This window comes from Molothrus ater, chromosome 3 (genome assembly GCF_012460135.2).
Source record: "Molothrus ater isolate BHLD 08-10-18 breed brown headed cowbird chromosome 3, BPBGC_Mater_1.1, whole genome shotgun sequence".
NCBI lineage: Eukaryota > Metazoa > Chordata > Aves > Passeriformes > Icteridae > Molothrus > Molothrus ater.
This window is the reverse complement of record NC_050480.2, coordinates 106,784,336-106,809,848: the sequence shown is the minus strand read 5'-3', so window position 1 is coordinate 106,809,848 and position 25,513 is coordinate 106,784,336. Positions and strand designations below refer to the sequence as shown.

General features: G+C 35.6%; 1 protein-coding gene across 4 annotated transcripts in view; it reads left to right on the top strand.

Annotated features, from left to right (window-relative positions):
- Positions 1-25,513, top strand: part of HACE1 (HECT domain and ankyrin repeat containing E3 ubiquitin protein ligase 1) — a 48,435-nt gene that overhangs the window by 6,099 nt on the left and 16,823 nt on the right. For 2 of the 4 annotated variants that reach the window (XM_036380601.2, XM_036380603.1), the window contains 15 exons: positions 1,461-1,565; positions 3,264-3,339; positions 3,640-3,771; positions 4,631-4,713; positions 6,792-6,888; positions 9,501-9,602; positions 11,176-11,282; positions 15,022-15,172; positions 20,248-20,585; positions 21,687-21,755; positions 22,404-22,491; positions 23,720-23,831; positions 23,914-24,011; positions 24,199-24,286; positions 24,885-25,034. In XM_036380601.2, coding sequence (XP_036236494.1) covers positions 1,461-1,565; positions 3,264-3,339; positions 3,640-3,771; positions 4,631-4,713; positions 6,792-6,888; positions 9,501-9,602; positions 11,176-11,282; positions 15,022-15,172; positions 20,248-20,585; positions 21,687-21,755; positions 22,404-22,491; positions 23,720-23,831; positions 23,914-24,011; positions 24,199-24,286; positions 24,885-25,034 — 1,796 coding nt within the window. Of the gene's footprint in view, positions 1-1,460; positions 1,566-3,263; positions 3,340-3,639; positions 3,772-4,630; positions 4,714-6,791; positions 6,889-9,500; positions 9,603-11,175; positions 11,283-15,021; positions 15,269-20,247; positions 20,586-21,686; positions 21,756-22,403; positions 22,492-23,719; positions 23,832-23,913; positions 24,012-24,198; positions 24,287-24,884; positions 25,035-25,513 lie in introns of all 4 variants that reach the window. The other 2 variants (XM_036380600.2, XM_036380602.2) reach the window with 2 other exon arrangements.

Sequence of the window (25,513 nt, the reverse complement as noted above, 5' to 3'; positions counted from 1 at the left end):
GAGGTGTTTGGATGTTTGTTGGGAAGCAGCTGTTCCAAAGTACTTCATGTGACCATAACTAAAGGGAATATAACTCAGGAGCTCACTTCTAATAAATCTTGTATCCTGGCTAGAGGGCTTCAGTGCAAATTTTGATCTACATTATTTATTGTTTGTATAGCTCTTCAATGGGATGACTCCATTTTATATGTAACTCTGCCAAGAAACAGACAGGTTACCATCATATAAATAGAAATTAACCAGATAGTGTTTGACATGACCTTTCAGGAAACTAAACTTTAAACTGATGAATGAATGCTCTGTATTTATCTCCCCTTTTAAATATATTGAAAGTTCTTACATTTAAAAGGTTGAAAAAGTGCAAAAAACAAAAAAAAGGAAATAGTAGAAGTACTGCATATATATACCAGTATTTGGTCACAATAAAGGTGGAAATTCCAGCTTCTTAAACAGACTATTAGAAATAGCTGTTTCCCAACTATTTCATCTGAGAATTACATAGTGCTTATATAAAATTTACTTAAGGAAGTACTTACAAAAATACAAGCAATTTTTTTAGCATATCCTTTAAAATTATATTTGAAAATACATGGTACTTCCTGATTCTAAAGATACAAGAAGTTGTGTTACACTGAGTTTCTGGATTGTCTTTTATCCTGACTTAGTTATTGGGTCACAAAGGGGTCATCAAGCTGCTGGTTTTGCAACATATTGTACAGTTAGTCTTCAGTTTCTTTGGGTTGTTGTGTAGCAGTTCTGATGTTGGGAAGATTTGTAAAAATTGATTAGCTGGTTGCAACAGATACAAAAGTACTCTATTTATCTTTTCAATGAGCTCTTCCTCTTCAGGAGCAAGATAAATATGTAATGCAGAGTTTCTGTCCTCTTAGTGACATTGGTTATCCTGAAAAGCTGCTATATTATGTAAAGTAAAAGAGTTCAGCTCTTTATTACAGGTTCAAAATTGCTAGCAAAGAAATATTTGTACTAGCAAATAAATATTTGTACAAGTTTTAGAATTTTCCTGATATTCAAACTTCTAAACATAACTTCCAGACACAGAAGCATAACAAGCCCCAAAATCTCTAATGGAAAATTCAGTCCTGTTAATAGATTAGGGATGAGGGAGGTGAGAGGAAATTGAAAGCAAAACTTAAATAGTTTTGTTTATAGTTTAAAGAATTAACAGTCCTAAAGACTCACTGTTGTGTTTTAAAGTCATTAAAATCAAAGAGAAGGCTGGCATCTATTCATTGCTATCAGTTACATTTGGTCACTTCTCACTGCATTAAGTGACTATCCTTTAGCTTTGTGTAGCCTGAACTATGAGGGTGTAAAACAATTTTATGTAAAGATGTTCTAGTGAGTGTGATCTGTACATAATATTGCTGTTGTCTTTATGCCAGTATCGATTTGTAAATATCCTTGTTACAGTTTTACCCTTTCTTATTTTCTTTTAGCTGTGGATCAGTTGAATGCCTTGTTCTATTATTAAAAAAAGGAGCAAATCCAAACTATCAGGACATCTCAGGATGTACTCCACTCCATTTAGCAGCAAGGAATGGGTAAGTTTTTAAAATCTTTAAACTCTTAAAAAATTTTTGCATAATGCACTTGAGCTGGCATGTTCTGTAATATTTTTGCATAGTTAAAAAAATGCCTTTGGTTTTCACTTTTGAAAATAGAGAACATGGAGGTTAAAATTCTTATTTTGAGTATTCACAGAGTAATATTTTATAAATAGTAAGTCATGCCTGAAATACCAATTCCAGTACCAGTCATTTTAGTGTTTTCTGTTAATCAGGGGTGTGGTGGTGTTCACAGGGGCCCCAGGACCAGGGAAGAGATGAGAATGTTGACTCCATGTTTCAGAAGGCTGGTTTCATTATTTTATGATATATATTATATTAAAACCATACTAAAAGAATAGAAGAAAGGATTTCATCAGAAGGCTTGAAAGGAAAGGAAAAGAATGGAAATGGAATGATAATAAAATCTTGTGACTGACCACACTGTCTGAGACAGCTGGACTGTGTTTGGCCATTAATTAGAAACAACCACAGGAGACCAATCAAAGATTGTTGCATTCACAGCAGCAGATAATTATTGTTTACATTTTGTTCCTGAGGCCTCTCAGCTTCTCAGGAGAAAAAATCCTAAGGAAAGGATTTTTCATAAAATGTGTCTGTGACACAGGGGCATAATGATTCTTACAACAGTAATTGAACGAGGGATCTGTTCACCTTCCAGTTAGCTGAGTAAGAAAAGGTTTTGTAGGGCTTGGAGGGGGTCAGAGACTTCTGATTTTTCTGAGATAGTGTCTCTAAGAAAATTTTTCCTGCAAGAAAAGGAATACAAAATTGGCACAGTGTTAGGAGAGAGGCAGAGAAAGAACTCTAAACCAGCGAGCAAGTACCTTTTTAAGATCCTACTTCTGGAATTGTAGTTTGTGAAAACATGCAGCTGTGAAGGTAATGTTCTCTTTTTTCTTTTTAGGACATGTGTGTGATACAATAACTGAATTGTATCACAGCTGGTACTTCAGGTGAGGAGGTGGTAGTGTTTAGTGGCTTCTGGGTATGTGTGAGGTCTTGTAGGAGGGGAAAGAAGCAGGCAAATGGTTTATGATGAAATGCAGAAAAGCACACAGGAGACAGTTATGTGGAAATGAGTTATAAGAAGGGTGTGAAAGGTACCGAATAAAAAGGAAAAGCAAAATAAATTTGTAAAGGTAAAGCACTTAGAGCATTAAAAATGTTAAAAAACCAAACAAAACATGAATTAGGAAAAAATACCTCTACTTTTATTAAGGAAGTGCTTGTACTTAACAAGGATTTGCATAGTTTTACAATGACTGTCTCACTAGGTAATGATTTAGTGGCATACTGTAACAATGTCCACTGACATGTACAGGCAACGGTGAACTTCATGGACTTCTATTAGCTGAACTCATGTTTTTTGTCTTGAAAGGGTAGTTCATGCAGAGCTGAAACTGTTAGAGTAGTGGTTAAGTGCTTCTGCACTTTCCACAAAAACAGCTATGATTTTAGCCCTATGTTATTGTTTGCTACCCTTGCACTGTCTGAGTCTCTGTGAAGATCAGTTCTCTCTTTCACATGCTCAGTACTGTACTCTTTATAAATTGGAACCACCTGTTATGCTTAGAACAATCATAAATTAGAGTTAGTGGAGCTCTAAGAAGATATTTAGTCTTTGTAAGTGATTTTCCCTGACTGGATTTTAATGTGTTCTTTTGCTTACAGCCAGAAAAAATGTATGAGCAAGCTGCTGGAATACAGTGCAGATGTCAACATTTGTAATAATGAAGGCTTGACTGCAGTAAGTGCTATTAATTATCACAATGTTCATAAAATGAATGAAGAACTTGGAGATTCTTGGTTTTTAAGCTTTTGCTATCTTACACATCAAACCAAGCTGCTGTGTGTCCAGTGCCATCAAGAATCAAAAGATGTGATCAAAATACCTAAGCATATGATTGTATTGTTCAAAGCTTCTCCTAATATTATGCAAAGCTTCTCTTTGTGAAAGTGTTGACAATAATACAGCCAGGTTTGAAATAATTTTTGTGGTATATATATACACCATTGCTAAAGGAATGTGTCATCAATTTGTATTTAGATTCATTGGTTGGCTGTCAATGGACGAACAGAATTGCTTCATGATCTTGTTCAGCACGTCAGTAATGTAGATGTTGAAGATGCCATGGGACAGACAGCCCTTCATGTAGCTTGTCAAAATGGACACAAGACAGTAAGTTTCTAAACTGTATGAACACAATTGATTTGGGAAGAACTTGGTAACGCCTCAAAGTTGTTGTGGTTTTGTTATAAACTTCAGAGTAGTAATGCACATGATAATGGCTACAAGTGTGAGAATGCTGTTGTGTGTCTTAGTATTGACTGCATGCACTTCTTTGGGAGCAATTTATTCTTGTGGAGCTGATTGATCTCAGTGCCTATGGGAGTTGAGATGACTTACTGTATGCTGTTCAGCTCTTCTGCAGTGCTGTTATTGGCTTGTTAATATCAAGTTTTTATGTAATGTTAAATGTTTGAAAATGTTTTGCCTTATTTTTCAGAATATGTTTAATTCATAATTGTGTAAGCTATTATGTGATTTTGAAATCTGAAATACTAATTTACTGTGAATAAAAAATGCAAACAGAGTTGGATCAGTTACAGTTTAACTTTAGAAGTAAACAAGTTCAAATAAACTCTTCCATTATTGATCTGTGTGAATAATTTTTATGTCTGGCCTTGCATTAGGGCTGACTATTTATATTCAGAGTATAAGTTTGGATACTTTACTTGAACTGCATTAGAGCCCTATAGAGTTATACAGATTGCCACTAGAACTATTTACTACTAAAAAGAATAAATTGTAATTCTGTCTAGATCCTTTCTGTTGTTTGTCATTGCTGGATTTTAGAAGGCCAAATTCTGAAAAACAGTTACCTATAAATATAGAAAATTTATGTGACTGAAATACAACACAAGTTATTTGAGAGTCTGGTCAATGTTTTCATATTTTAGACATGCACTAAATATTTGCAAGCCAGCAGGGTTTTCCACTGCTCTTTTTCTAAAGGTGATGTTTTGTTCTCTTGTAGACGGTGCAGTGCTTGCTGGACAGCGGTGCAGACATAAACAGGCCAAACGTTTCTGGGGCAACTCCGCTTTATTTTGCTTGCAGGTTATATACTTTTAACTTTTGAATACTAGCCTAAGAATATTTTTTACCCTTTTGCAATAACTGATTAGAAATTACAAAGGATAGGAAATATAACAGCTGACTGGTGTTTAATCTTGTCTCATTTTTGAGTGTAGTTTAGTGTCTTATCCAAATACTTAGGTTAGTACTGCATGCTTATGTACCTCTTTCTAACAGACATGTTAAACACATACCTCTTCATGTTCTAGCATGAGTCATAAATTGATGACTGCTGAACCCTTTTCTGAAAAAATGAATTCTGCCAACTTAGATTATTTTGAGTACACTAAAACCAGAACCTTTTATAAGGCAAGTTTGGCTATTCCTTAATGTACAGTATGGTATTACAGTATACATGAAATGTGCATATATGTGTCAAAGTTACAATATTGAATTAAAATGACATTGTTGCTTTGATCAATTATGCTTTCTTGATAGTTATATTTCAAAATTAAACACATATGATAAATGATCTTTTGTTTTAATTAGAGCATTTCTGCAATTTGTTAGAAACATGTACAATTTTTGCAATCCCTGTGCTTTGATTACAGGTTAAATAGTTCACATAAGATTAACTGTTACTATAAGCAAAAGGAGAAATGGACTGACCTGCTGGTCTGCTAAGAGTTACATTTTGGGAGCTGTGGTCTCTGGAGTGTTGACCTGTGGCAGTTAAGAAGGGAAGTGGAGAATAAATAGCTGCTAGCCTTGGTAATTGATTTAAGGACTGGTATTTTTACAGACTTTAAAAGAAGTAAGCAGCTTGTCGTGGCTTGGAGGTTTTTCACAAGAAGGGAATGTGGCAAGTACGGGAGTTATATTCCTTAGAAATTACCAAATAGAGCATTTGGCAGGATAGAATGAACAGGGTGTGTACTACAGCAAACCTGGAAAGAAAGGTTGTAGGTTCCTGATGACAGGGAGGGCAGGATGTGGTAGCAGTGGCAGGTGGTAGCTGCAGGGAGGGTATCAGAATTCAAAGTCTGAGTCTGAAGCATCTGTTTTGTCAATGTGTTGGGTTGTGCACTTAGTCTAGAGAATTACAGTGAAGATGCTGCAAGCAGGCCATTAGTCTTAGCTCCTTTCTGACCTTTAGTGTTTATTTGCACTGAACTGATAGGCTGCACCCATCAGGCTGAGGATGCAGGCAGCTCTTGTATGTTCCAGGATGCCAAATACTCGTATCCATTGGTGTAAAGGGTGTACTGCAAACAAGCTTGAGGATTAAAACTTCACTGAAAAAACTTGTATCTGCAACTTTAATTGCTATGTCTTTTTTTATCAGTCTTTCATTTCACCCTTTAGATGCTTCTCTGTCATGTTTGGCAGTATGTGCACTGAATGCTAGTGAAAGCAATATTCAAGTAATTGTTCCATGTGTTTTTAATGAAGTAAATCTCTGATCACCGGTACTCAATTTCTCATTTTTTCAGAAGAAAGGATTTGGGAAAGTGTTGAGAGGTATAAATAGTTAGTTTTTCTGTTTTCTAGGCAATGCTGGCATGTTGGGAATTTTTTTACTCGATGGAACTAAGGGTCCTATACAACCTATAAGCAGATTAGTGAATAGACTTTGAATGCAAAAGTAAAAATCATCACTTCTAGAGGCTATGCAAGACATTATAGATAGAAATTAGAGCCATTTGAGTGATGTATTTATCTCTTGTACAAAAAAAAGAATTATCAATAAAAATATGTTGCTAATATTTTATTGATGATTAAAGCACAATTAGATTGTTTTCCCCCACATATGGTAGAAGTGAGCAAAGAACTTGGCAAAGATAACTTCCTCTGTGAAGTAAATTAGGATGTAAATTGAGAAAGAGCTCTCTTTTTGCAGGAAATGCAGCTCATAAATATTTGAGGCAAGGCTAAGATGAATAATTTCTGAATGATGAGAGTGACTCTGACTTCATAAATAGCCTGAATTTTGCACTACTCTTTTGCAGTAACTGTTTTCTTCTAGCTTATGTTGGTTTTGTTTGTTAGATGCAATAAAGACAGATTTATGACTCAGATCATAAATGCTCTCTTAACTGTCTTTCTTCTCTTTTGAATAGCCATGGTCAGAGAGACACTGCACAAATTCTTTTGATGAGAGGAGCCAAATATTTACCGGACAAGAACGGTGTTACTCCACTGGATCTCTGCGTACAGGTATTAAGTTAGCAACAATTTTTCAGTGAATTTCTCTGACTTGCTACAGTGTCACCTATCATTATTACCTTTTCTTATTCTTAAGGCCTCTAAAAGATGGTAGTCCTTTGGCAAAACAAGTGCAAAACGTAATTTTTTAATAATGAAATTGATCCTATAGGCAGGTTCATAATTTCTACCCTTTGCATAAGTCAGATGCAAGAATCATGAGAAAGAGTTTCCAGAACTCCATTTGACTAGAAAGTTTTGGAATCCTTGGTATAATGGTAATACACAATTTAGGTGCTTACCTGTTAACAAGAGGTAAAGGCATGTAGAAATGAGTGATTTTTTTAAATCTCAAATAATAGATTTTCTTTTCTCTTGAGAAGATGTTGCTATCAAAAACAAACAAAACTTTCATGGTGATGGCTCTTACTTTTCAAAGAAATTTCTATATCTGGACAAGGAACAAAATTCTTACATATTTCCAAGTAATGTGACATTTTCAACTGCAAAACAATTTCCTCATCACCTACTGCTTGAACTACTTCCTAAAGTGACTTTTTTTGATTTGTGAACACTTACACTTTTTTCTGTCAGATCAGTTGCAGGTCAGTGGGTAAATAACATGATTGAATGGAAGCCTTTGAACCTTTGCTAGTAATCAGACTAGAAAACTGAACTGAAAGCTGAAAAAACGAAATCACTAGAATGAGTGGACATCACGCTACCTTTGTGCATGTCATTAGTATGTCAGGATAAAATTTTTATTTTTATTGTTTTTTCTGTATTTTCAGACTATTTCAACCTCAAGATATTTAATTTCTGAGGTGTCCTCATGTGCCTAAGACTTGCACTTGAAATAGTTGTGTGTATGTGCAGGAGTGCTGTCTCCAAAAATATCTGTGGGATATTTTTGGAGTGTTTAACTCTGAAAGCTTTATTTCATAGGCTGTCTGAGAGGACCTTGATCCAGTTAGGTTACTTACAGTATTTCTCTTTGCATATAAGAAACCAAGTCCTCAGCTCTGGTCACTGAGAAGTGCCAGACCGCTATACTATTTCACTGCTGACTTGATTGTGAAATTCCATCAGATGTTTTTTTCTTTGCTATGGCAGAATGACTTATCATTACATGAAGCCACATGGAGTCTGATCTGTTTCAAGGTTTTCTGCAGCCACAGACCTGTAAGACACTATATGGCAGGAGAGGTTTAGATTGGATATTAGGAATAATTTCTTTGTGGAAAGGGCTGTAGAGCATTGGAGAGGAAGTGGTCAGGGAAGTGGTGGAGTCTCTACCCCTAAAAATGTTTAAAAAAATAGTGGATATGGCACTTGAGGATGTGGTTAAGTAGCATATGTAGGGGTGGTGCCAGGCTAATGTTTGGTCTTGATGATCTTAAAGGTATTTTCCAACCTAAATGATTCTATACCAGTATGTGCTTAATGGTAGAGTTATATTTTTTATGATTAGTGTTTTGAGTTTCTGCTTCAGTCTCCGGTTTTGCAATCCCTAGGGCACGTTTTTACAAATAAAACTTATCTTAACTTTTTTTAGGTGTGAGTAGTGACACCTGGTGTTTCTTTGTAGTGATGATCTTACTGTGTTTGAGATCATGCAGTATACAAGTTCATGATGCCAAGTAAGAATGGGGAAAACAATATGTTTTCTTTCTTTTTACTTTGTTGGTTTTATTCTATGCTTAAAAGTTTGTTTTTCAAACAAACACATGCTTTCAGAAAACTGAAATTATAGACTCATACACTTCTTGCAAACATTACCTTGATCTTGAAGATTTCATTAATTTTTACAGAATCTGGGTGGGTTTATTGTGAATATTTAATTTCTTGGTACCAGAAACAATTAAATTAATCTTTTTAATGTAGGGTTTTCACTGAGATAATGTCAACTGTCATTCACAGAGGAGTCCCTGAAGTTGCAGCAGTTAATACATTACATGGTCATCTTCCCAGAGTAGAAGTTCATGCATATTCAGGTGTTAGGTGTCTGCTTAAAAAATGCAGCTGTGTTAAAGAAGATTTGATACAAATAAATCACAAAATCAAGTTATTTTCTTTCCAGAAAACATTTTTTTCTCTGAAGGGTGGGAAGTTAGTTTAAGGCACATTCTAAGGAATTATACTTGTGTATTGATTTTAAAGTTAAGTAACCCTTTCATGGGTTTATCCTATTTCTTCCTGTAACAAGTCAGATATGTGTCCTATGAACCTTTAGAAAATGTTTGTTCTGAATAATTAGATTCTGGGTGTAATTAAGTAGATATCAGCAGGAGGAAGTGAAATGAAATATTGCACTGTTTTTAATCTCTGGTGATTGTTAGCTGAAGTGCTGTTCACCTGTACCTTTATTTTGGTAAGTAGGAAAATGTTTTAAGAAACAGAAAAATGGGAATGGATATATGTGAGCCAGTATAGTGAAAAAAATGGATTCTCTCTTCTCCCAAACATTTTGGGATACCTAACTTGGCTACATTTTTTGAATTTCAAATTATTTTAGAATAGGATTTCTCCAGATTAAAAAAAATTGTTATCCTTAATAGATGTTATTACCTGTAATAGTCTAACTCTCAATTTTAATGTTCCTTTTAATTAAAATGTTTTCTTAGGGTGGTTATGGAGAGACTTGTGAAGTCCTAATACAGTACCATCCTCGGCTTTTCCAGACAATAATTCAAATGACACAGAATGAAGATCTGCGGGAAAACATGGTAATATGGGATTCTGCGTGTTATAGCCAGGATCTCTGTCTGTGGGGAGAGCTTAGTGCTTTATATGAGTGGCAATCAGTACCACAGTAGTTGACCATTAGGTATCTTTCTTCCCTTGTGGAAAATGGGCACTCTTCACATAATTTTAAACACAAGAATTTGGAATTAAATGTAGGATCTGTTTTCATTTATTGTTCTAACTTTGGCAAAGTGATCTAGACAGTTTAAAGAGCAGATATTCAATACAAAGGTACTGGTAGGAGCATTCCTAGAGCATCCTATATATACAGGTAACTTTGTGTAACAGGGCCTATTTTCCTTCATTTAGTCATTATCTGCAGACATCCATTCTAGGATATGTCTTGAGGCTGAATCATCTGGAATTAACTTAAAAGTCTGTGGTATGAGCACTCATCTGTATGAAGTTGTCTTGTACAATTAAAGTGTAAAAGATTGCAGCCACAATTACATTTGATTATTATTTCTGTAGATGAAACTACCCTGTTTCTTTTTTAATGGTTCTCTTACACCTTGCTTCTTTGGTTATTGTGGGACAGTACAATCTGAAGCAAAGAAAAATCAAGGAAAAAGGTTTTGTTTCTTAATTGTGTAAGGGAAATGAAGCATGGGATGCCTCTTCCCCCTTGTAAATCTAGCTTGCTGTGGATTTTTAATACATTAGTTGTTTTAAAATGACTGTAAACTACCTTACAGACTGTAAAAAAAATATTTAGTAAGGTGTTGGCTGCCAATTTACTTAATTTAGTTTGCTAGATTTTTGATATTTTCATTTTCTCTATAACTCAATTACTTCCACTATAACACTGAGGATTTCCAAGTCAGTGTTTAAATTTCTGAGACAAGGTTGAGTTTTACAGAGTGAAATGATGCAGGTGAGAATTCTCAAAGTGTGTGTTAGATGTGAGGGGAGATGTTATAGATGATTTAAATTGAAAGAGAAAGAACTAAAACAATGTAACAAAAAGACCTTTTGTTTATTGTAGAAGTGAAGAAAAAAGTGAGAAAAATTTTTCATCTGTCTGAGTAATGGTGGAGCTGTGTGCAAAAACAAGATCTTAATGAGGGTGTATATAAAATATATTAGCTAATACATGGTATAGTTCTGCCTCATTGCCAAAATGTGATCATATATTGAAAATTATTTTCTATGGCCAAGTCTGAGCTGTTCTGCTTAATCTTGGGTAATGACCAGTGCATATTAGCTGGAAGTGATGGCATAAGGAAACTGGATATGTGTTACAAGTCAGGACTCATATTTTAAATGTCATAACTTGTTCTTATGAATTAATAATACAGGGTTAAGCATTCAGTGTTTGTAACACTCTGTAATGTTAAATACCCTGTAGTACATGCATTGACACTAGAAGTACCTTTGCACATCTGTAATCTTTGTAAATGATAGTGAAATGTTCACTGAGGCTAGATTAGAGGTTGTACAGTATACATATACATTATAATAATGCTTGGGTGATGGTGTTCTACATAATGGATAAATTATTGTTGATCTGATGCTCCTTGACACAATGCAATTGTTTTTGTTTGAATCCTTCAGTTGCGGCAGGTTCTGGAGCACTTGTCTCAGCAGAGTGAAAGCCAGTATCTTAAAATCTTGACAAGTCTTGCTGAAGTTGCTACAACAAATGGTCACAAATTGCTCAGGTAAGTGTGAGGTCACAAGCTGATAAACTATGCCACAGTTAGTGCCACTTGATAGTTTTAATAGTTCAAACTATCTGATGCTCAGCACATGCTGGAGTAGACGGATCTCAAATCTGATTTATATGACAATGTCTGTTTAGATCACTGTCTTCACAAAGACTTCAAGAGAAAAAGTTGGTCCTTGTACAGCTGCTGGTATCTAGAAGCTTGAGTTGCAGAGAAGTGTATTTTTTGTTTGATTATTTTGGCTATGTCAGCCCTAGGAAGGGAAGCTTTTCAGACAACTGTCAAATAATCCTTTTTTTTTTTTTTTTGTCTTCACCCTTCTCACTTTTTCTTCCCTTCCACAATTTTACTTTTTTACATTCTTCCTTAGTATGCTTGAGGAGAGTTTTGTTACTTCAGACACCTGTCTCATGTTTGCTGGCTCTGGTTGTCTTACATGGCTACTAATATATACGAGATTAAAAATTTCATCTATCAGTGTGCTGTCTCAGCAGCAGTAGCCTGAGGAGATGCATGACACAGGCAAGCATATTTATCTGGTATGCTTTCTTAGTTTTTGTGGCATCTGTTTGAGTTTGTGCAAAACACTGTCTGCAGTTTGTTGGAGCATCTTACTTTTTTCAACATCCAACAGATTTTGGTGTAACCTTTATGCTTTACTAGAAAATCTTTACTGAAAGAGTCAAGGGTCTGAAAGCATGAGTGAAGTTCCTTATTAACATGTTTTAAATGGCATTTTTGTCAAGAGAGCCTTGAAAGTTCTGGAATCAGAGAAACCTGTCAGCATAGGTTGTAGAGGATTATGACTTGGGAAGCTTTTTTTTTCACTGGGGCTGTGGTCTGAGGAGCCCATCAGTGAGATGGAAAATAAGTAGTATATTCTTACTCCTAAATACTTTATTTTTCTTCCCCATTAATCATGTTCAATTGAAATGGAGCTTGTAGATAGCAGGTCAGAACTCCTGGATGATTGTAGGAAATTCATTACACCATTAATAAATCTTCTTCTGGTGGCTGTTCACTTTGATGAATTAATGTAAAGGTCTGAATCCATTTAAACTTGGGGGTTAAAGTGTGTAGACATTAGTGAAATTTTGTTGCTGCAAAGATAACTTTCTGAAGAATTTCTGCTGTTGCAGTGTATATCAGCTTAACTTGTAACACATTCCTTTTTGTCTCCAGACTTCCTTAGAGCCAACAGATCTCCCACAAATAAACTGTGGTAAGGTGTCAAACCATAGTGCAGGAAAGGGTTTCAAACTTGCTCTGTATAGGGACATTATTGGAACTTGTGGTAGCTGGATGACATCATAGAGGTAGTATTTTGTTGTTTAGATTTGATTTGTTACTGTTACTGCTCTTCTGATTAGAGCAATGCTCCCTCAGTGTGGCTGTAGAAACAGTAGCTCTGTGCCTCTACTGTCTCTGAGTTTGAGCCTCTGTGTGCTCCTGTATGGCTGTGTATGGGTGGGCTGGTGGAGGCTGAAGACAGGATCAAAGGGTTGCATTGCAATGGGTGAGAACTCAGTTCCAGACATGCCAGTACTTGGAGTGTCCTGTGGGCTCTTACTGGCCAGCTTCTCTTTGGTACTTTGTAATACAGAAATGTGATAGCAAAAGAAAACAATTCCAAGACAGTTTCACAGATGCAGTTTTGCAAAAACTGTGTCTCTTTTCTCTCCAGTTTGGTTTCCTGGCAGAAGCAGTGAATTACTACTCCAAGAAATAGTTCTCAGTTGTTTTTTTATAAACACAATGGGGATTAAGGTAGTACTTGGTAGTACTGTGAGCATGGGCCTCTTTCCTCTCTCTCCTTCTTGCAACAAATGTGTAAAATGTACTTTGTACATGAAAACCTCCAATAGTGATATTCTTGCATGGCTGAACTTGATATAATCTCTATTAGTTTCCTGGGTACTAACCCACAGCCAGTTGCTTTTGGATTTGTCTATTGTTTAGTTCAAAATTATCTAAAATTGTCTCTTGTAATGCTTCTAGCAAGTATCCAGGAGTGCCACTAAATTTTTTCCTGAAGACTTTGGCCTTGAGTACAAGCAAAGACCCTGTTTCACTTAGCATTATCTTCACCAAGTATTCCCTTTTTCCAAGAAAATAATTGACATGTGACATGATTTGGTCTTGCTAGTGCAGGTTAGGCCTAGATGAATGTTTACAAATGTGCCAGTAGAAGTTTCAGTAAACTATTAAAAGCCCTCTAAGGTTTTTTCTACATGTGTGGGTCCTTATCCTGGGCACCAGGAAATTTCACCAGGAAAACACCGCTGCTAAGACATGATAAACCTCACTTGAAATGTTAGAAGGTTTTATTTTTTTTTCTCTTTTCAATAGTTAACTTCTTGAATTAGCTTAGCTTCTTTTAGTCATAGATTCTTTTGGTATATAAGCAAAGATTTTACAAATGCTAGCTTTTAGCTGTGATGAGAGCTTCTGGTAACACAATTGGAGACTGTCAGTCTGGGGATTTTCTTTACCTGGTTAAAAACTTAACATTCTTACTGTAGCACTGTTTGCTTTCTGTGTTCCTTTCTTAAATTGATTTACTGAATACTTACCAGGTTAAAGTATAAATTGTCACAAGAAAGTTGTACTTTGTATGGTAGTTTGGTAGAATTCTTAGTACATTGCTTTTAAAAGGTAACTCACAGTCATTGAAGTGTAGTGCTGAAAACAAATAGGTATTTTGCTGATAACATTGGGTGAATGAGATCATAATAAAGCTATGCTAGCTGTTACAACTAACTGTGTTTCAGGCTTTGTGTATTAACAGATTTAATTTCAAGAGATGTCTACAGCACCCTATAAGATGTCAGTTTTCTGGTGTTTACTGATCTGTCTGGGAAGCATGCTTTTAAGTTGCAAGTACTTTAAGGATAGAACTGAGTATGTACTCACTTCTATAGTATTTATAAGTTAGTAGGTTTTGATAGAAAAATAATTAATTTCTTGTAGTTTGTTATGCATTCAAAACAGAAGAATTCTTACTTCTTGTGGTTTAAGAAAGAAAGCCTAGTTGAGTTTGGTGGAGAATGCTCTGCTTGTGCATAAAGTAATGAATATCTCATATTTTGCACTGTTTTGGTACAGAGTTCAATGTTTGCTGGTTCAATTAAGGAGACATAAAACTTTCAGTGTATTTGTTGGATAAATAAATCACATAGTAGTGGTTTTGTTTAGTATCTTTTAAATTACATTTTTCTTGAATAGAAAAGTGGTGTCCTTACCATCCTGATCCCTTGTCTGGTTGAGGTAGCTAATGGGCATCTAGAATAATAGCTGGTGAGGGTGGGCTGTGGCAGCATATCTGATCAGTCAGTAGGCTTTTACTGTTGGATGCTTTCTTTTCTGGGTTGAGAAACATTTTCATCTGGATATCCCAGTTTGCTTCATGCACTGAGATCCTTAGGAAGTTGGATTTCTTCCCAGGGGTTCAGAAGAAGTGTATTAAAAAAAAAAGGAAGTATTTTGAAAGATCTGGAATTTGCTGTTCTTACTTCTAGTTAAAGTTACCTTTACATGTTAGTAAAATCATAATGCTTATATTTGACTTCTGGGGCTGGTGCAGGAAATGAAAGTTAGAATTTTCTAGGGTTTGAAGCTTAGGGTTTTTTTGCAGCATATGTATCAGATCCTACCATTACATTGCTTGCTCCTTATTATACTAAATTGTTTCATCTAGGAAAATAAACTTAAACATGCCATTTTTTTCCCCCAGCTTGTCAAGTAATTATGAAGCTCAAATGAAGAGTCTCTTAAGGATCGTGAGGATATTTTGCCATGTCTTTCGCATTGGCCCATCCTCTCCCAGTAATGGAAATGACATGGGCTACAATGGAAATAAAACTCCAAGAAGTCAGGTGTTCAAGGTCAGAAAAGTATATGATGTTGTTAGGAAGATAGACGTTAAAGAGATGAATTTCACAAAGCATGCATTCATTAATCAGACATCTCATGAACAGGAAGTAAGTTTGGTTGATGTTCCCTTTTTAAGTTAAACCTACCTCCTTCTCCTGTATTTTTTTTCCCACTGAATTAATTAATTTAGCCACTGATGCACATCTCATGTTATGATTTCTGTTTATTTCTCATTTAATAGATTGTTTGTTAGGTGTTGAAGGTTTAGCTACCCAGATAACCTTGGTAAATTTTGTTTTTATTTCTGTTAAGGGTATAGTAATATCAAAATATAGTGATATTGATATAATAGATTATATTAATGTAATTTCAAAATGGTAGTTGGAGATACACAGATGAACTGCTGATCAGTAAGCTTTATCCAGCTTCACAAGACAAATGGAAACAATTGAATTCTTGATCTGTTTGTTGTTCTCACTGTGATAATGAAATCTTTTCCCAAGTTGTTCTTGGTTTTTCTTATTACATGCTTTGAAACATATCAGCTCACTACTACCCTTGCAAAGTTACTAATTTATATCTACTTTCAAACACATGATTTGGTAGTGGCCATTTAGAGGCTTAGTTCCTGAAGGTGTTTGATACTTTTATGTTTGTTTGTTAATGAATCTCTCTGTAGAAAGTCAAAGATTGCCTTTTTGTAAAGATGCCCCAGTTTCCTGTGTGCCACTCAGTCTTCATTGGATATACAACGGCCATATTTTTCACAGCACCTAATAAAAAAGAACTGCAGGGTAGTTTTTCTTATCCCATCTTACTCCATACTCTTACACAGCACAGCTCATACCAAGAAATTTAGATGCCAGTAATTGAGGATTTTTCTTTCTTTTGCATTTCTTCCACTGTGTTGTGAAAACAGTATTTTGAAATTGCTGCAATTATTTGATGATATATGTTCATTAGGTTACTTCTAAGGGGTTTTAAGACAGAGCTATATTGATAAGATTGTGGAAGATGATACTCTTAATTCCTGTTTATTCAGTGAAGTATCTGAGTTTTTGTTTAAATTTCTTCTCTTGGAAGGAAGAAAAGGAGTAGACTGTTAAAAACAAAAAACATGCAAGCACAAATGTTTGTTCTTCTGGTAGCACAATAGTTTTAAGAACAAATTGATTTATATAATGAATATAAAACTAGTACTTGAGTCTGAACAAAATGTTATGAGTCTGTACATTTTGAGTCTGTACAAAATGTAATGCATTGTACAGTGTGCAGTGTAATAATTATCCTTTGGAACTGTTCATCAAAACAGGGCAATAACGTGGGTTTAACCAGAATTCTGTTTTTAAAAAACAAAATAGTATCTGTTTTGTTTTTTAAAAGCTGTACTGAAATCACAAGAATTATTTTATTAAAGGTAGCACTTCCTAACAGTTTTCATGACAATTGCTCCAAGTATACCACATTAAATAACAAGCAGATGTTAAGCACACTTCATACAAGAATTGTCTCCAGTAAGATATTCTGCTACCTGGCCCAAAAAGGAAAAAAGGGAGGTTTCCTGCTTTTCAACTCTAAATAATTTCAGAAGTCAGTATGAAAAACAAAAACATTCAACTGCAATTTGCAAAGGAAGTGGTATATCAGTAAAATCACTTATCTGCATGTCCAAATTGCTTCATATGATAAAAGAATTTTCTTAAGTTCCTGTGCATTTAAGTCTTGTGCAGTGGACTTATATTAAACAATTGCCACACTTGTCCCAGAAAATATCAGTAATTCTTTCACACTTGTGTGAAAACAACATGCATGTTTTTAGTAAATAAGCAAAATGTATACTACTGTTCCATTACCTAACAAAACAAAAATTTCAGGATGTTTTAAAAATTATTATTGCAATTATTGTAATTTATTTAGAAGTCTTATGAGTGAGACAACCCTGCAATAGGGTCACTGTTGTGTCCATGGTATTTTAAAGGTTGATTTAAATTTCAAACTCAGGAATATAAAAGTGCTGATGAGAACTTAATTTTGTTTGGGAATGGGCACACAAGTCTGGCATTGCTAAGTTTATCTACAGTTGTGGTTGGTTTAGTCTGTTCTTCCCTGAATTTAGAGTAGACTGGATAGTAGGAGATTAGATATCGTGCTGAGTGAATTGGATGACTTCCAGCTTTCTCTTAGTGCTACCTTTCCTTCTACTTTTTTGGCCTTTCTTTGAAAATGTGCTTTTGATGGTCTTTTTCACCTTCTGGGAGGAGATAAAAAAGACCTGACGTTTTGTAATGCTTCATTAAATTTTTCTGTATCAATGTGCTGATTGAACCTATTTTGAAGAGTTGTCACTGTAATGTAGCTGGGAAGGGATTAAAAATGTGAATATTCTTGATCTGAGCCTACAGGGGAATGTTATTTCTTGATGAGGTCAAGAAAATCACAGGGCTGTCTGTGCTTTCGTGGAATTCCCTCTATGGGATTCAGCATATCCAGATGTTTTAAAGTGGAAGCACTAGCTAATGGTAACACATTCTCATACTGATCCTGAAAGATACAAAAGAATCATTGAGTTTTGTCTCCCAAGCCTGAAACAAGCTGCTAACTCAAATGAGATCTTCCCAGTGAGAAACTCTGAGTAGTAATTTTTACCAGGTTTACGCTTGTTGCTTTTCCATGTATGGCTCTTCCAATTCCTGTTCAGTGTGATCGCATTAGGGAAACTTGCTGCAAAATTTCTCTGTAATTGAACAAGGTTGGGAAGTGCTTAATGTTTTTTCCTTGTTTCAGATACTGTTCTTTTCTAGAATTGAGGTAACTTCTCTGCTGTGACAAAGTCACTTCATGGATTAGTGATCTCCTGCACCCTGTGTCTTAAAAAGCTATCTGACATCTGCCAAAAGATTTTGCTTCAGTCTTGCAGTTTGAATATGGATTTGGTTACTGGTCTTGCTTTCTAGATGAGTAAAGAGGAAGGCATTGCATAGGTAAATTCTTGCATTTGGGAGGTAAGGTGTGCAGCTGTAAAAGCTTGGTACTCCATCAGACTTAGCTGTATAATTCTAGAGAAACTTTTCTGCACTGTGAAATATGACAACTGAAGTTTAAGTGGAGGTCTTGTTTAATGTGAGGTTCATGGTAAGAATTAACTGAAGAATGCTGACTAGTAGCTTGAAAAAAACATTGCTAGTGGTTTGATTGAATATGTCCATATGCCACTTGAAAAGGTCTGGTCATGGATGACAACAGAAAACGCTGACAGTCATGGGTATAGAGGTGATGGGCAATATTTAAAGTGTTTTATATCCTGAAGTTGGACTAAAGAGAAAGAATATGAAATGTTTAAGCTGCTGTGCTTGACTAGACTTTTAAATGAGTTTATGATCAGAAGCTGTGAAGAACTAGCTTTGGAAAAACAAATTGGGTGGAGAAGTTCTGAAAGGTATGCTAAATCTGTTGGAAATAAAAGATGAAACACAAGATAGTGGGGGAATATGGTGTCTGGCAAGCTAAACATTGAGAAGTTTGAGGGAAAAAAACTAGATTTTAGTATTCTAGTAAATAACTACCTAGTTTCTCCTGAGTTATGGGGTGAGAGTACATCTGCATTTTAATTCTTCTGTGTATTCAAGTAATCCTATTTGCCATTAGAAAGTTTCTTTACGTTATGTTTTGTGGTAAAAGTCTGGCAGATGGGTCTTGGGAGGAGGATAACTTGGTCCTTTATGGGAGACATTTATGTAGAAAATGCTACCTGTGCTGCAGGTATTCAGATCACCATCTAGAGAAATGTGTGGTCACTAGGAGCACAAGCATTAAGTGAGTCACGTACAAAGTACTCAGCAAAGCCTTCCAGTATTAGAGATCAGGCCTGCTTCCCCCCACACTTCTATTGGGAAAAAATGGAAGCATAGTGGTAAATTTTTAAATTGTAAATTTCAGCAGAATCTTTTAATACAGAGCTCTTACGAGAAGTTATTTATTGTGTATTGAGAGCATGTCAACTATGAGGTGCAACTGACAGTGCTCCAGATATGGATGCTCAGGTACAGATGCTGTGAGCAGCTCTTTATTTTCAAAAGCAACCTGAGAACATGAGAACGTAACTCTCAGTGTTTGCGAAGTCTTTGAATGTTTTCACTGAAGAAAAACCTTGATGCAGCAGTAACATATGGAAAAAGTAATCCATGTAGAAGTTCACTCTTACTTTTGGAATGCTATGAAGTACTTGAGTCAATTACCTCGCTGTAGGATTCATATCCCTATGGTCACTACACTGTGGGCTTGTGAAAAACCATTAAGGGGCCCTTGTGGATTTTATTATGCTCATGAGAAAGCAATAGGTCTTATCCCTGTTATCCCCACTTAACCTCTGTAGTAGGCCTGCAACTCAGAGTAAATGTGTAATGGGCGAATTGTACTGGATTTCAATTATATTGGGTTTTAGCAGGTGGTAGTAAAAAAAGCATGTCTTTGTTAAATAAAATGTATGGCCTTATAATTTAATATGGAATTCTGCCAATATTGTTTCTATTTAGTAAAGCTAGATGTTAGTGACCCTTACTCTGAATCATCTGAGGTACTATCAAAATGAGCTGTATGAGCTCACACTGTGCATAAAGCACATTCTTAGTAGACATGAACCTGAATCTGTGTGGTGTTGTCCATGGATTTCCTCTATCTTCTTGGTAGAGGAAGCTCCTTTGACCAGGTTCTTCCTAAAGAACTGACACTCTCTTACTCTAGAAACTGTGTGTTCCTGTTTCCCTGCTTGGCTGCAGTGGTTAGGCAATAGTGTGCTGTGTGAAGCCAAACTTTGTGATATAGCTCTTCTGTAGTTCTTTGTAAATGAGTTTTTCTTTCTTCTATCTTTTGCTTGATTTTTCTTCTATATGGAATTTTCTCTTTGTGCTGTTTGGCTACAAGTGCAGAACTTTTTATGAATATTTGCCTCTTATCTCTAACATGACCTCTAAAGGATCATTTAAAGCTTTAAATGATATTTATTTTCCTTAAGAGGATTATCACAATATTAATATTATCTGATGTCAGCATGTTTCTTTTTGTCTGTTTTTTCATGTGTTTATTGCAGCCGCTGGAACTGCTCTGGCATTCTCTGGATGAATGGCTTGTTCTGATAGCCACAGAGCTGATGAAAAACAAAAGGGACTCTGCCAACATTACTTCTATTTTATTGAAGCAAAAAGGACCAGATCACCAAGATGCTACTTCTGCGCCTTCTTTTGCCACTGCAGGAGCTGAGGGAAGGAAAGAGCTGTCCACTGATGCTGTTGAGTTAAAAACATATGATGTTGCTGGGAAGCAGGAAGCTTGTGCTGATTGTCAGGATGTTATCTCCATGACAGCAAACAGGCTAAGTGCTGTCATTCAGGCCTTCTATATGTGCTGCTCCTGTCAGATGCCTCAGGGGTAAGGAGACAATTCATTTTTCTTACCCAAACTATTACCATTTTAAAATCATACATACATTCTTGGAAAAATGTTGATACTGACCACATTGTATTAGTGACAGTCAAGGCTTTGCTGTTTAGGGCTTTCACTAGTTCAGTTATTTGAATGCTTTTCTTTTTTTTTAACGGTTCTAAAGGCACTGCAAGTTTTTTGTAGTGCTGCTGCCTATGAATGTAGCTGCACTGGGGCACATTTTGTTTTGAATGTCTAATGGCTCTTGGTAATCATGTAGTATACTTGTAGATAGTAGGATTTTGATATTTTGAAGCTTAGCTGTATTTGCTGAATATTTGCTGAATTAACCCTGAATTTAATGTGATTATCCAACAAGAAGAGCTATAAGCTCAGAAAAAAAAAAAAAGTGAGTTATCTTTGTCTATGAAAATGATGGCTGGGGCAAAACTTACTTGCCTATATGATATATAACAAGGAGAGTTCAGTCTCAAAGTAATGCTCACTTGGAATCCTGCCCCAGGTTGACAAACATGTAGTTTTGTGTGGAGCATGCAGTTCAGCTTAGGTAAGCCTAACATCATTGAGGTCTGGTTTAAAAAGGAAACAAGTGTGACCACTTGTAACTGAGGTCCTTGTCTGTCCAAGATTGTTATGGATTATATTTATGACTTTTATGGATTATATTTATGCCTAGAAGATTAGGCAAGTATGATGGTATTACAAGCTCCCTGAGGAATCTGGAAGCAAGGGTCCTACTACATGTCAACTCTTGATTATTCCTAATCACAATAAGGGTTTTTCTTTCTCTGCCAAACTGAGTTGAATAAAAACTTTCAAATTGGCCAGTAATATTTGTTTATTTATTTATTATTGGGGCATAGTTCTCTGTGGATGTTCTGGAAGATGATTGGTTATTGACATTTTTGCCTTTTCTATTAGTTCGTTATGAGATCTTAATGCTGTTGAATATTTAGTTTCATGATGACTAATTAAACAGCATCAGTTTCTAGTTGTGTAGTATTTATTTAAAAAAAAACAACAATTTATGTAATTCAAATTAGTTTCGATTGCACTAACCAAAAACATCTTATGATTTTTGAACAGGATGACATCACCTCGTTTTATAGAATTTGTTTGTAAACACGATGATGTCCTTAAGTGTTTTGTTAACCGGTAAGCTTCAACAAATATGGACCTTGTAGTCCACCCCTCTGTTCCTCCCCAGCAATAATTCATTTTTTTCTTCTTAGTGAGATGTATTTTTAGATTGTTGCTGTGATATATGAACAATATGCAGTTTAATGGTCTTGCTGAACTCAACAGTGTAGATTAATGATTCAGAGCTCAGACGTAAATGAACTCTTCTGCATATTTAAGTGATCTATTTGTAAAATTTGTGAACGAACTCTATTTCACAGAGCAAGCAACAGAATAATTTGATGAATGGATTCTTTCCTTATATTTGTTCCAAATAAGGCCTTCCCGTTTAAGGTCGATGAAACTTTGATTCTTCCTCAAATGTGTGATGACTTAAGGGAGTCTAAACCCTCTTTGTACAGTTGGCTGTTTCCAGAGTTTCTCTGGGACTGACAGGTTTATAACCTTCCTTCTGTGTGGGGAGCTGCTTCTAATCCTCCCATGTTTAAGAGATGAAGTAGTATAAGTTGTTTGGGAGCAAGACTTAGGAAAAAGTGATAAAATAGAAGAATCTTGCTAAACTTGTCTATATGGTTAATTGCATTGTTTCTTTATGTAGGCTTTTTGCATGGTGAAGCATTATTATTAAATCTCTAACAGGCTTCTAACCTATTTTTCTTTCAGAAATCCCAAAATAATTTTTGATCACTTTCATTTTCTTCTGGAGTGTCCTGAACTAATGTCCAGATTTATGCACATCATAAAAGCTCAGGTAAATGTCAGGAGGTGCTTAGTTACAACTTCTGTGAATATACAAAGCATTTTTAAAAAAAAATAATATTTAAAGAATTTCCATTTGGGAAGGATGAAAGAACTAAACATGGCCTCTAGTGCTTCTGAATCTGTAATGTGGAAAGATCATATTAAACAGGCATGGCAGCCAGATTTCTGTATTCATAATTCTCTAAAATACATGGGTGAGTCCATTTGAGATAACCAATGCTGGATGTGTCTTACAAGTCCAACTTTCAGTTCAAGAGTGAAATTTCTCTTTGTAAATCTACTTGTGCACAACTAATAGATTGAGCTTTAAAATGCTTTACTTTCCCCTAAATGACTTATATTTTGAGACAAACCAAAGGATAAATACATCACTATTACTTGATTTGGTTGTAGTTAGTGGTAGTTCCTTTAATGAAACACCATGTTGTCTTGTTGTCTGTTCCAAGAGCTTTATTTCCTAAGATGTGAACCATACTGTGCTTTTATTTTTAAAGATAAATTGCTTTTATTAATGCAGTTTCATTTTTGGGACATGGTGTAGGCGTATTGTTTATTCAATCTTTCATTGAAATGTGTGTTTGTGAAACTCACTACCTATGAGTAATGCGGAGACCCCGAGAACTGATATCCTGTTTGTTAGATCAACTCATGTACCTGCTGTGAATTGCAGGGGATGAGAGGGATGAGAAAGGCCATACTTGTGTCATATCTGTCTCAAAAGAGTTGCAAAATGTCAATATAAACACTGAGTCAAACAACTTAGAAACTTCTCACCTAGGAATTGCTTTGTAAGGTTTCTGGTTCCTCTGGGCTGTTTTATATTGCCAGTGAACCTTACTGCAAATAGGGCTGGTTCATATCACTTGTGCTTCTGTGCTCAGCTGTGGTTGATTATCAGTAGTTTTACAGAAGCCAGTGACTTATTTCTTATCTAAGTTCCTTCATGCTCTCCCCTAACCTGTAAGGAGTTTTGTGCTGTTTTTCTCTTCTGTGGAAAACTTAAATAGCTATTTCTGGATAGCTGGTGGTCCAGTCTTTCTGCAAGCACTCAAGTGCACATCTAGTCCTTTCTTCTTCCCAAAATACTGTATAGCATGCTGGGGTGACTCTGTACATCTCAAAAATCAGTTGAGAACTATGCATAACCGTTTGCTTAGGGGAGAGGAATTGTTCAGGGGAATGCATGTGTGTAATATGGTTTGCACCTTGCTTTGTAGCCATTTAAAGATCGCTGTGAATGGTTCTATGAACATCTGCACGCCGGGCAGCCGGATTCAGACATGGTGCACAGGCCTGTCAATGAAAATGACATACTTCTGGTTCACAGAGGTATTGTGTTCTAGATGGAATTAGTGTGTCTTTGAAAGATGATGAATGAAAATGAAAAAATTAATTGGTATTTTGTATTTAGATTCTATTTTTAGGAGTAGCTGTGAAGTTGTGTCTAAAGCAAACTGTGCAAAATTAAAGCAGGGGATTGCTGTGAGATTTCATGGAGAAGAAGGAATGGTGGGTAAAAGTGCATGGAACTTTTATGTTTTTATGGCATTTTCATATGGAAATATTAATTCTCATTCACAAGTGTGGTTTTGAGCTAAAGCCTACATTAAAATTACTTAAAAAGAAATGTGTTACTCAGCATAACTATTGAGTGAAAGTTTTGTGTACTAATATGCTTTATTCTCTTGACATGCAGGGACAGGGTGTGGTGCGTGAATGGTTTGATATCTTATCCAGTGAAATAGTTAACCCAGATTATGCCTTATTTACCCAGTCAGCTGATGGTATGTCTCTGCCCTTTTTTTTTCTTTTCTTTAGTAAGTTTAGGGTGTCATTTTTTATAAAAGCATTTCTATAATCCAAAAAATCTGTGTAGAGGCACAGATTATTTCATGAAACCTAAAAGGAGAGGTTGAGGTCTGCCTGTTTGAAGTAGTCTTCTCCAAGGAGGCTAGGACTGAACTGTCTCCTGCCTGCATCTGGCTGGAGACATATGAGAGGAAGTAGATATATTCTCATCCTTCCTTGGAGCATGTTCACAAGCTGACAGAAGCCAAGCCCATTAGAGTGAGTAAAACATGTGTATAGCAATACAGTAAGATGGAGGACCAAATTTAGCAGTTGGTAATTACCTTTTTGTTGATGATAGTTATTTTAGAGCAGTGCTTTGGAGAATGGCTAAGCAGTATCAGTGTAATAAGATGTTACATTCTAAGACATTTCTTTCTGACATCTTTTTTGAGTAAGTGAAAAACCCCAAACAGACTTTCAAAACTCCAAGAAAGAACTCTCGCAGTGTTTTCAGATGCTTAGAGTATTTGATAAATAAAAGCTTAATTAAAAAAAAAAGTAATGGAACATGATAATATTTTTGTTTTGTAGGAACAACATTCCAGCCAAACAGCAACTCTTCTGTAAATCCAGATCATTTGAACTACTTCCGTTTTGCAGGCCAGATCCTGGGGCTGGCTCTGAATCACAGGCAGCTGGTGAACATCTACTTCACAAGGTCATTCTACAAACATATTCTTGGTATGGTTTTATTAAAATCCTGCTTATTAGTCATAACAGTTGGCTGAGTAGTACACTTTTTCTTTTTTATTTTTTTGTGTGTTAAAAATGAAAAAGCCTTAGAAATTAGGTAGTCTTTTATGTACATCAGAGTCACAGCAATTCTTTGCATCACAATTGTGAAATTCATTTACTCTTCTGCATAGTGCCATTCTGGAGAAATAAAAATAATTGTTCCCTAGTTAACTTCAGATAGACAAAGTTGAGAATGTTTGTGAACTCTGGCAAAAAGCCATTGGGCATTATTGATCATGCAATGGTTTTTAAAAAGGTGAAGCCCTGCTGTTGAAAACCTCTCTGTCTACCTATTCCAACAAATACTACTTATTTCCCAAAACAGGGTGTCCGAACTAATGCAGGTTCATCCTGCCTCCTTAATGAGAAGTTAATTGATATGCTTTTACTGTAGCATTCAAGAGGATTGGACAGACGTTTTTATA